Consider the following 12,534-nt stretch of genomic DNA (forward strand, 5'->3'; position numbering starts at 1 on the left):
GTGATCTACAGAATTCAGTGCCACAGACAGCTGTGGGTACTGTCATTAGGTCTTCTTAAAGTGGAGGTTAATAAGTTCTTGATTGAGAGCCAAAAGTAAACTTATTATCAAAGTACATACAAATTACGTATTTACCACCTTGAGATTCATTTTCTTGCAAGCATTTACAGAAAAATAAAGAAATGCAATAGAATTTATGAAAAAGAAACAAAGACTGACAAACAACAAATGTGCAAAGGAAGACAAATTGCACAAAAATATACATAACATTGAGATCATGAATTGTAAAGCCCTTGAAAGTGAGTCTGTAGATTGTAGTATCAGCTCAGAGCTGTGATAAGTGAAGTTATCCATGATGTTTCAGGAGCTTGATGGCGATAAGTTAATAATTGATCCTGAACCAAGCAGGATGGGTCTTAAGGCTCCTGTACCTCTTGCCCAATGATAGTTGCAAAAAGAGAGCATGACCTGGATGGTAGGGATCCTTTATGTTGGATGATGCCTTCTTGTGGTAGCGCTCCACATAAATGCACTCAATGGAGGGGAGGGCTTTGCCTGTGATAGACTGTGCAGTGCCCACCACTGTTCCATTCTTGCGCATTGTTATTTCCATTCCAGGCATGAGAGGAAAATGAATTGGTCATGACTGAAAGGTGACGCAGACTCAATAGGCTGAATGGCCATATTCTGCTCCTATGTCTTATGTCTGATGGTCAAACAAGGAAGAGTAGGTGTTTTATCTACCAAAAAAAACCTTCAACATTGCTCTGCCAAGAATGATTATTCAGATTAACAACTTGACAATGCACTACCTAATCTAATGAGTTCACCATGAGAACAGCTAAGTAGACAACAGACCTATTAGTCTTCCTGCTTTCCAGGTAGAATGTGACTAGGTATATCCTCAGAATAGTTGCATGCAATGATTGCCACCAGATGAGTGGTAGCATTTATTTTTGAGCAGCACGTCATTATAGAAAAATGCAAACGTTGGAGGTCATCTGTCATAAAATAGAACACATCCTATAAACTTGGAGGAGCTATAGTTCAAATGAACCACATTCTGAAACAAAATGATAAGTATTTGCAGAGCAGGATATTTAAATATTTAACTAAAATTGAGTGAAAAGATGAACAGTTGCATCTACAGACTGAATGCAAAGGCTATTCTAGTTTGAATATTATTTCTATGAGCAACAGATTATCTAAATTACGATCAAGAACCAAAAAAGAACATTAATGGGAAAGTCAATTTTCACATATGGGAGAAGGTAATAGAGAATTCATGAACTGTCTTTGGGAATAAACAATACACTGATGAAAGCAGTGGTAAGCTGCTTAAACATGAAAATCATCATTGTTATTGATATTGTGACAGCTTTAGTGGATACTTGTATAAGGAGGAGTTTCCTCTTTTAAGCAAATAAAAAGTCCATGATCACATTATCTGAATGGTAACATAATAATAATACAATGCCATTTGCTACACATTGTACTATATCTGCACATCTATCTAAAACACAGAAATAGAACTTGACTCACTTTTCAAACAACTGATATTAAAATATTTTAAAATGCATATATATCAAAATCTACCTGTTTGTAATACTGTTTCTGGATCCACGGAAGGAAGAAAACTGTACTCTACAGGTCTGCAAATTTTAAAAGAGGGTTAATCTTTTTAGATGCCATTTGGGATACAAAACAAAAATCATAGAAGTACCAGTTATGGACTTTTACCATTTTGGTTAGCCGTAGAAATATCTAAAGTTTACCCCCATCTAACAACCATAATTAATACTATGTCATTTATGATGTACTTAAAGACTGGCATCAGCAAATTTAAATCAAAGGACAATTCAAAGTTTAACAGATCTAGCTTGGCTCTGAAAATACGAAGGGTGACTGATAAGTTTGTGGCCCAAGGTAGAAGGAGTCGATTTTAGAAAACTTAGAACATTTATTTTTCACATAGTCCTTCCTACATTTACACACTTAGTCTAGCAGTCGTGGAGCATACAGATCTTGGAATTTCATAAAGTGTCCACAGCAGGGGTGATTGATAAGTTCATGGTCTAAGGTAGAAGGAGATGAGTTATACAGCTCTCATTACATGCACATGCAGTTCAACTCTGAGCAATTATGCAGAAAGTTTGAAGTTAATAACTCATCTCCTTCTAGCTTAGGCCACAAACTTATCAATCACCCATGCCGTGAACACTTTCTGGAGGTCCAAGATCTGCACGCTCCACAGCCGCTGGACTATGTCTGTACATGTAGGAGAGGACTATGTTGAAAACTAAATGTGCTAGGTTTTCTAAAATTGACTCCTTCTATCTTAGGCCACAAACTTATCAATCACCCCTCGTATACTTCGCCTGAAACTAAAATACTACACTTAAGAGGGTCTTAAGAAGAATGCATGAATGCAAGCTACTCAAGATGCTTGTAATGTGAAATACAAAATGCTGGAAATACTCAACTGATCAATGGAGAGAATATAGCAAACAAGAAAGAGTTAATGCATCAGGTCCATGACATATCAGAGTACAAAACACTAACATGCAATTTGCTTAGAGGTGCTTATAATTCACTGATGAACCACTAGCATTTCCCAGAGCAAGTTTCAGGAAGTTTAAACAGGAAGTACCGAACTCTCTGCCTGCACTTCGGTGGGGATTTGTCAAACAGCACTCAGTTTTTGGACTCGCACAGACTTTTCACAATTCCTCAACACGCTGGGGAATTGCTGAAACCATGCCAGATTAGTTGTTTCAGTACTTCAATGCGTGTTGCCAGATTAGACTTAGTGTAGGAACAAAAAGTCCTTTCATGGCAAAGGAAAGTAATGGTTGTAACTCTCAAGGGTAAATATTATACAATTGACTTTCTGAATTAAGTGTTTACTTAATTTTCCTGACTTATTAAAAAGTTTAAGATCTTAATTAAAGTATTTAAGAACTTTAGAAACAAGAGTAAGAGTAGGCTGTCAGCCCTCAAACTTGCTTTGCCATTCAAAAAAGTCAGGATTCATCTAATCTTGGCCTCAGTGTCTTTTTCCCACTCTTCAAAGACCATACAGTTCATATATCTGAAAATCTACACTTTTAATATATTCAACAATTTAACCTCAATAGTTTTCAGGAATACAGATTCCAAAAAAATCAAGAGTTAAGTAATTCCACTTCAACCCCCTTTTAAATCCTGCCTCACATTTTGAAAAACAATCCCAGCTGGAGAAATATTTATTCAGAAACTATCCCTCATTCCAACCACAACATTCACAATCTTTAATTATATATCAACTCTTTCATTCCAGGAATCAATCAAGTGAATCCAATGTAAGTATTTTCCTCTTTAGATATAGAAACCAAAGTCATGCAGTACTTCAGGTGTGGTTTCACCAGCACTTTGGAACATTGTGTCAATTGCCTCCAAGGTTTTAGAACTTTTGGACTTACTTATGTGAGTCCAAACATTTTGTCTTAACGTGCAAGGCCCTTGCACCAGAGTGTGAGCATTCAGAACTGGAACAATCTTTGGCAGCAAGCAAACACCGACAGAGCTAGAAAAAGGTCCTTGTATATCATCTAAGTCTTTGCACTGCTGGCAGCAATACTGCAGCATTTAATTAATTTCTCTCTCACAGATGTGGTTTGCCCTGCAGACTTCTCCAGCAACTTTTTTTTTTATTCAGTATGTAATTCTGTTTTCACTTTAAAGCATTTCAAAGTTTTAATAATGTACTGTAAATATCAGTTGGTACCAGCTTATGAGAATAGATACAATTTATTCAAGATGAAATGAAAATGCAATGATCTGTCAACTTCTAAAATTAACCCAATTTAATTACCTCTGTTCAAAACAGTAAAGTATCTTTTCTCTTTTTATCTATTCTCATTTTTGTCCTCATCTCCTTATCCTAAATGTTTAACAATGAAGGTGGAAATGAGCATATTACAAATAAGTCACTCATTTAAAATATGAAAAAAGATTGCAAAGAAAATCCATAGAACTAAGACATTTTTGAAACCCTCGAATGTATTATTTAGAGAAGTTGAGCGATATTATCAGATAAATAGGTTGGGTTGATCTATGAAAAATGATTTGTGGTTATTAATGGCATTTGTCTGCTCTTGAAAATAATAGTGCTGAGATCTAATACAACAAGTGAGTGAGGCCTCTGTCGGTCAGGGTTGATCAAGCCATCTAGATACGCAAGCTTGAGCAGTATGAAATGGAGAGCAAGTTGTTGCCCGAGTAGCAAGCTGCCTCTCTCCATGCATCTGATGAAGCCAAAGGAACAGCAGAGACCAATACACTTTGGTCACAGGAGTTGCCAGTCAGCGTTGAACTCAACGGAGGACTGCATTAGAGACTTCAGCTGCAAGGCAGCGGAGGGTTGAGATCAGAGTTTTCCTTCTCCTAGATAAGCTGTCAACCACAACTGATGAGCCCCATCTGCAGTATTCACTTTTATGTATTAGTAATTAATCTAGACCAAATATTCTATTAATGATGAGCTATTTCTTATTAATACGGTTGGGCCTTAGTTGCGTGTAATTTGGGTCAGCTGATGTTATGATGGTTCTGTTTAACACATATCCACATTCCCATCAAATCCCAATATTCAATTCCCACAGCACTCAAATTTAATCAATTTCAGTCTTGAAAAATACCCAGTGAGAAGAGAAAGTAGAAAGGTGTGAAGAAAGGAATTTCAGATTGGCTTAGTGTCATATATACTAGAGTGCAATTAGCAAACTTAAAGATTGAGTTGATGCTGTATCTGATCAGAAAGATTGGGATGCAGGAAACAGAGCAGTGTTATGCGTCAAGGTGGATGAAATATTATAAACAATTCTAACTAAATGAAGTCTGTCAGTCAAAATGTCCAGGAGCCAATTGCAGATGGGGACTACACTGGCAAGGTCCAAGAGATTGAATATGAGCTTATCAGCTAGTATGGTGTTGAAGGCTGAGCTGTAATCAATTATTAACATCCTGACATGTGTATTCTTATTTTTGAGGTCATCCAGAGTTGAATATAATGAAGGAGGCGTTGGTAGATTAGTTCAAATTAAATTACATTAAGAACATAGATGGATGTCATGATGAATTTTGAGAAAACCTGAGAGAAATGGGAAAGAGAAAAGCAAAGCATATACAGAACTAGCCAGAAGGTAACCAAAGGAAAACCAGATGCCTTTGAAAGTCAATAACAAGCATTTAAGTTTGATAAAAGAATATAACTACTGTTCTTTGTTTCTGGTTTCAAGGCACCAGTTCATTTAAAAATTCTGTAACATTCAATTAAATTCCTTGGTTATTAATACAGTGATGTGACAATTACAACTTAATGTTTTACAAACGATTTTCATCTTAAGACCTTGATGTCTTGGGCCAATATGCACAAATCATTAAAAACTTATAACACATGTCCATAAATCAATTAAACCAAATCAAATACAGCTTTGAGTAGCAAAATAGAATTGAAAAATAGCAAAGCCGAGTTAGATTGGCACTAAACCTTAAACATATCAGTCTTTGTGTACTTAGTGCTGTTACACAGGAACACAGAAAATCTACAGCATATTACAGGCCCTTCAGCCCACAATGCTGTGCTGACCATGTAACCTCCCCTAGAAATTGCCTAGAATTTCCCTACCGCATAGTCCTCTATTTTTCTAAGCTCCATGTACCTATTTAAGAGTGTCTTAAAAGACCCTATTGTATCCGCCTCTACCACCTTCGTTGGCAGTGCATTCCACACACCCACTACTCTATGTGAAAAACTTACCTCTGACATGCCCCCTTGTACCTACCTCCAAGCACCTTAAAACTATGCTCCCTTGTGTTAGCAATTTCAGGCCTCTGGCTATCCACACGATCAATGTCCCTCATCATTTTACACACCTCTATCAGGTTACCTCTTATCCTCCACCGCTCCACGGAGAAAATGCCAAGTTCACTCAACCTATTCTCATAAGGCATGTTCTCCAGCCCAGGCAACATTCTTGTAAATCTCCTCTGCATTCTCTCTATAGTATCCACATCCTTCCTGTAGAGGTGACCAGAACTGAATACGGTCCTCCAAGTGGGGTCTAACTAAAGTTTTATGCAGCTGCAACATTACCTCATGGCTCTGGAACTCTTTCTTCAAAAGGTTGAAGAAGACCAACAGACCATACGCATTCTTAACAACACTGTCAACCTGTGTAGCAGTTTTGAGTGTCCTATGGAAATGGACCCCAAGATCTTGCTGATCCTTCACACTGCCAGGAGTTTTACCATTAATATTATACTCTGTCTTCAAATTTAAACTACCAAAATGAACCACTTCACACTTATTTGGGTTGAACTCCAACTGACACTTCTCAGCCCAGTTCTGCAGCCTGTTGATGTCCTGCTGTAACCTCTGACAACCCTCCAGATTATCCACAACGCCCCCAACTTTGGTGTCATCAACAAACCTACTAACCCACCCTTCTACTTCCTCATCTAGGTCATTTATAAAAAATCACAATGAGGAGGGGTCCCACGAACAGATCCTTGCGGAACACCACTGGGCACCACTCTCCATGCAGAATATGAACCATCCACAACCAACCTCTGCCTTCTGTGGTCCAGCCAATTCTGGATCCACAAAGCGAGGACTCTTGGAGATCCCATGCCTCATTACCTTCTGAATGAGCCTCGCACAGAGAACCTTATCAAATGCCTTACTGAAAACTATATACACAACATCCACTACTTTACCTTCATCAATGTGTTTTGTTATATCCTCAAAGAATTCAATCAGGTTTATAAGGCATGACTTGCCCTTGATAAAAGCCATGCTGACTATCCCTAATCAGATCAAAAATCTTGCCTTTCAGGATCTTCTCCAATAACATGTCCACCACTGAAGTAAGACTCACTGGTTTATAATGTCCTGGATTATCTCTACTCCCTTTCTTGAACAAGAGAACAATGTTTGCAACCTTCCAATCCTCTGGTACTTCTCCTGTTCCTATTGATGATGCAAAGATCATTGCAAGAGGCTCAGCATTTTCCTCCCTTGCTTCCCACAGTAGCTTGGGGTATAGCTCATTCGGTCCCAGTGACTCATCTAACTTATTAAGTTTCAAAAGCTCTAGCAGATCCTCTTTCTTAATGTCTATATACTCAAGCATTTCAGTCCGCTGTAGGTCATCCCCACAATTGCCAAGGTCCTTTTCACTGGTGAACACTGTATTCATTAAGTACCTCCTTTACCTCCTCCAGCTCCATGCACATGTTGCCACTCTCATTCCTGAATGGTCCTGTTCTCACACAGCTCATCCCCTTGCTCTTCAGAAACTTGTAGAATACCTTGGAGCTTTGTTTAATCCTGCTCACCAAGGCCTTCTCATGGCCCTTTTTAGCTCTCATAATTTCATTCTGAGCTCCTACCTGGCACCCTTGTAATTTTCTAGAGCTCTAACAGTACCTAGTTTCTTGAACCTTTCATAAGCTTTTCTTCTTAACTGGATTTTCTACATCCTTTGTACACCATGGTTCTTTTACTCTACCATTCTTTCCCTGCCTCAATGGGACATACCTATGCAGAATGCCATGCAAATGTTTGCAAACATCTGCTGGACGATGCTGAGGATGTTCTACGAGTCTGTGGTGGCCAGTGCTATCATGTTTGCTGTTGTGTGCTGGGGCAGGCTGAGGGTAGCAGACACCAACAGAATCAACAAACTCATTCGTAAAGCCAGTGATGTTGTGGGGGTGGAACTGGACTCTGACGGTGGTGTCTGAAAAGAGGATGCTGTCCAAGTGGCATGTCATCTTGGACAATGTCTCCCATCCACTCCATAATGTACTGGTTAGGCACAGGAGTTCATTCAGCCAGAGACTCATTCCACCGAGATGCAACACTGAGCGTCATAGGAAGTCATTCCTGCCTGTGGCCATCAAACTTTACAACTCCTCCCTCGGAGTGTCAGACACCCTGAGCCAATAGGCTGGTCCTGGACTTATTTCCACTTGGCATAATTCACTTAACCATATAACAATCACAGCATGGAAACAGGCCATCTTGGCCCTCCTAGTCCGTGCCGAACCCTTAATCTCACCTAGTCCCACCTACCCACACTCAGCCCATAACCCTCCACTCCTTTCCTGTCCATATACCTATCCAATTTTACCTTAAATGACACAACTGAACTGGCCTCTACTACTTCTACAGGAAGCTCATTCCACAATTATTATCATTACTATTATTTAATTATTTATGGTTTTATATTGCTATATTTCTACACTATTCTTGGTTGGTGTGACTGTAACAAAACCCAATTTCCCTTGGGATCAATAAAATATGTCTGTCTGTCAAATGTTCCCTGAACATTTGCCCCATTTCTGCCATACATTTCCTTGAGAACATCTGCTCCCAATTTAGGTTCACAAGTTCATGCCTAATAGCATATTTCCCCCTACCCCAATTAAATGTTTTCCCAAACTTTCTGCTCCTATTCCTCTCCAATGCTATGGTAAATGAGACAGAGTTGTGATTACCACCTCCAAAATGCTCTCCCACCAAGAGATCTGACACTTAACAAGGTTTATTTCCCAATACCAGATCAAGTACAGCCTCTCCTCTCTAGTTGGCTTACGTACATATTGTATCAGCAAACCTTCCTGAACACACCTAACAAACTCCACCCCATCTAAACCTCTTGCTCTAAGGAGATGACGGTCCATATCAGGAAAGTTAAAATTACCCATCACAAAAACCCTATTATTATTGCACCATTCTAGAATCTGCCTTTCTATCTGCTCCTCGATATCTCTGTTACTATTGGGGGGGGGGGGGGGGGGTCTATAAGAAACACCCAGTACAGTTATTCCCCCTTTCCTGTTTCTGACTTCCACCCACAATGACTCAGTAGACAATCCCTCCATGACCTCCTCCTTTTCTGCAGCTGTCATACAATCCCTGATTAGCAGATCCCTGATGTGCCCCATTAAATGGCTTTGAAGCACTGGAGATTGTGCAAAAACGATTTACCGAATACCCAGAACTACATTGCAATAGTTAAATGAAAGGATAATAAAAACTGGCCCGAATTCTACAGGAAAGACTGAGAAGTAATCTAAAGAAGATAGTTAAAACTGGAAAGGTATTTATTAAGCACCTATACAGGTGCGCTGTTTTTACTTCAGGGGAAGAACACAATCAGATACCATCAATACAAATTCACACTACTTTCTGATTCAATTGTAAAATCATCTTGCACATGATTTTTACCTTTCTTTCTCCTGTTGATTACCTCTTTCAGATCCATTATTAATTAAAGCTAGCTCATCTAGCAATGATGTTGATTCCTTCGTGAATTTCTCAAAAACCTGAGTTGAAAAGGAAAATTTCAGCTTTAAAATACTTTCAAAATGATTTTCAAGTTAAAACTAACTCACACACAGATGCACAATTACTTTTGCATTTAGTGATGGGGATCAGAATCAGGTTTATTATCACTGACCACTGTAGTGAAATTTGTTGCTTTGCGGCGACAACAGAGAGCAATACCTAAAATTACTATAAATTACAATAAGAAATATTTTTTTAAAAAAATCAGTGTTACAAAAAGCAAGCAAAATAGTGAGGTGGTGTTCATGGACCAATCAAAAATCTGATGGTGAAGGAGAAGAAGCTGTTCCTAAAATGTTGAGAGTGTGTCTTTAAGACTCTGTACCTCCTCCCTGAAGGTAGCAGCAAACAGAAGAAGGCAATTTAGTAATTGCTCTCGTATCAGTCCTTTGATACCATTCATTTAAATGCTGTGGTTACTATATCAAGTAATTTTCTCCAACTTATGGATGGCTGCAAAAACAGAATCCATTCATTATCCAGGGATAGCCTGATATTCAGATGACAGAATCAATCATTTACTGCGTGTTTCTTTTTGGTTATATCTGATCCAATCTTAATAATTATTTGAATGGCAACATTATGCATATTAAAAAATCTCTTTATTATACTAGCAATACAGGATCAGACAATGCATGGAAAACTTACTGATGATTCCAAAAACTCAAATTGTTTCAAGAAACCTGAGAGTACAAGCATTCAGATTATTGATGTTTGGATTAAACCCAAATACTTTGTAAAAAAATTACTGGACCTGCTGTTTTGAGAAATAATACATCATTTTCAAAGAACTGTACATGTGGAATCATGCAAGGAATGCTGGCTACTCTAACCATTACTCATCTGACATATACTTAAACTACTTTAAGTATAAATTACCTGAGTTTAAATTTTCTGGCTTGGGAAATCTTTAAATTGGATTGAATTATCAAAGTAAATGCCAGAAACTGACAAAATATAGGCCCTAAGTATTCTGAGCACATTTACTACAAGTAGCACAGGGCTGCAAAAAGACATAAGCATCCTCTTTCTTGGCAAATGTTGGATCTCAAGCTGTGAGGTAATCTATGCACTGTGTCTAGCACACAGTCAATGTGCTGATTCATCATTCTCTCAAGCATGAGTTGGGGCCCTGTGAGCAACAGCAATTCCTGATTGAATACGAAATCTGAATAGGACTACAAACACATGCAGCACCAAGATTTCATTAAGAAATCTCAGCCAATCTAATCAATTTATTTATCCATTTCAATAACTAAAGGATATTTCCAAAGAGCAATATAGAAAAAAAATAAAATCTGCTGAGGTAGATAAATACAAACCCTATCCAAAAACATCTTGGAAAATGATTGCATTTCTCAGGAATATAATTTGGGAGGTAAGAAAAGATCCACATCACTCCAAGCTAACTGCAATTTTTTGCCGGAGAAACAATACACCATAAAATAGAGAGATGACGAGACCTGATAAAGAATATTAGTAGGTTTTCTTCTTTAGTGCTGAGACTGATAACTGACATGCTGCAATGCTGAATTCAAGGTATTGTATTTATCATGATGGATTTCTTAAACCATCATTGTTTAATCACTTGAAGTTGGTTTTCTTACTTTAAAAACTTGCAGAAGGAAACTAAGAAGGTAATTAGGAAGGAAGAGATGAATTATGAAAGGAAGCTGGCAACTAATATCAAAGAAGACACAAAAAGCTTTTTTTTTAAAAAGTATATACAGTTGGCCCTCCTCATCTGTGGGTTCTGCATGCGTGGATTCAACCAACTGCGAATCGCGAAAACACAGAAGTTCTCTCTCCAGCACTCATCGTTTGAGCATTGTTCGCCTTGTGTCTTGTTCAGTCGCTACTTTGTTTCTGTGAAAAAATGGCTCCTAAAAAGCAATTAAATGACAGCAGACAATAGACAATAGGTGCAGAAGTAGACCATTTGGCCCCTCGAGTCTGCACCACCATTCTGAGATCATGGCTGATCATTCACTATCAATACTCAGCCCCTGCCTTGTCCCCATATCCCTTGATTCCCCTATCCATCAGATATCTATCTAGCTCCTTCTTGAAAGCATCCAGAGAATTGGCCTCCACCGTCTTCCAAGGCAGTGCATTCCACACCTCCACAACTCTCTGGGAGAAGAAGCTCTTCCTCAACTCTGTTTTAAATAACTGACCTCTTATTCTCAATCCATGCCCTCTGGTACTGGACTCTCCCAACATCTGGAACATATTTCCCACCTCAATCCTATCAAATCCTTTAATTATCTTAAACGTTTCAATCAGATCCCCTCTCAATCTCAATTCCAGCGTGTACAAGCCCAATCTCTCTGCGTAAGACAGCCCTGCCATCCCAGGAATCAACCTAGTGAATCTACGCTGCACTTCCTCAATTGCCAGAATGTCCTTCCTTAAACCTGGAGACCAAAACTGTACACAATATTCCAGGTATGGTCCTGTACAAATGCAAAAGGACATCCTTGCTCTTGTACTCAATTCCCCTTGTAACAAAGGCCAACATTCCATTTGCCCTCTTCACTGCCTGTTGCACTTGCTCATTCACCTTCATTGACTGGTGAACTAGGACTCCTAGGTCTCTTTGCATTTCTCCCTTACCTAACTCTACACCGTTCAGACAATACTCTGCCCTCTTGTTCCTGCTTCCAAAGTGGATAAGTTCACATTTATTCACATTGAATGACATCTGCCAAGTATCTGCCCACTCACCCAGCCTATCCAAGTCTCCCTGTATTCTCCTAACGTCCTCTTCGCATGTCACACTGCCACCCAGTTTAGTATCATCAGCAAACTTGCTGATATAGTTTTCAATGCCCTCATCTAAATCGTTGACATAAATCGTAAAGAGCTGTGGTCCCAATACTAGTGGTACCCCACTAGTCACCTCCAGCCAGTCCGAGAAACACCCATTCACTGCTACCCTTTGCTTTCTATCTGCCAACCAGTTTTCTATCCATGTTGAAACCCTGCCCCCAATGCCATGAGCTCTGATTTTACTCACCAATCTCCTATGTGGCACCTTATCGAATGCCTTCTGAAAATCTAGGTACACAACATCCACTGGCTTACCCTCGTCTAACATCCTTGTTACACCCTCAAAAAACTCCAACAGATTAGTC

At 38.9% G+C, this 12,534-nt stretch overlaps 1 protein-coding gene across 3 annotated transcripts in view; it reads right to left on the bottom strand.

Moving 5' to 3' along the window:
• The window catches only part of sestd1 (SEC14 and spectrin domains 1), a 119,555-nt gene that overhangs the window by 32,240 nt on the left and 74,781 nt on the right, over positions 1-12,534 (bottom strand). For all 3 annotated transcript variants that reach the window (XM_059966775.1, XM_059966776.1, XM_059966777.1), the window contains exons 8-9: positions 9,278-9,375; positions 1,597-1,652 (exon numbers count right to left, since the gene is read on the bottom strand). In XM_059966775.1, coding sequence (XP_059822758.1) covers positions 1,597-1,652; positions 9,278-9,375 — 154 coding nt within the window. The remainder of the gene's footprint in view (positions 1-1,596; positions 1,653-9,277; positions 9,376-12,534) is intronic.

This window comes from Hypanus sabinus, chromosome 4, assembly GCF_030144855.1.
Source record: "Hypanus sabinus isolate sHypSab1 chromosome 4, sHypSab1.hap1, whole genome shotgun sequence".
Classification (NCBI taxonomy): domain Eukaryota; kingdom Metazoa; phylum Chordata; class Chondrichthyes; order Myliobatiformes; family Dasyatidae; genus Hypanus; species Hypanus sabinus.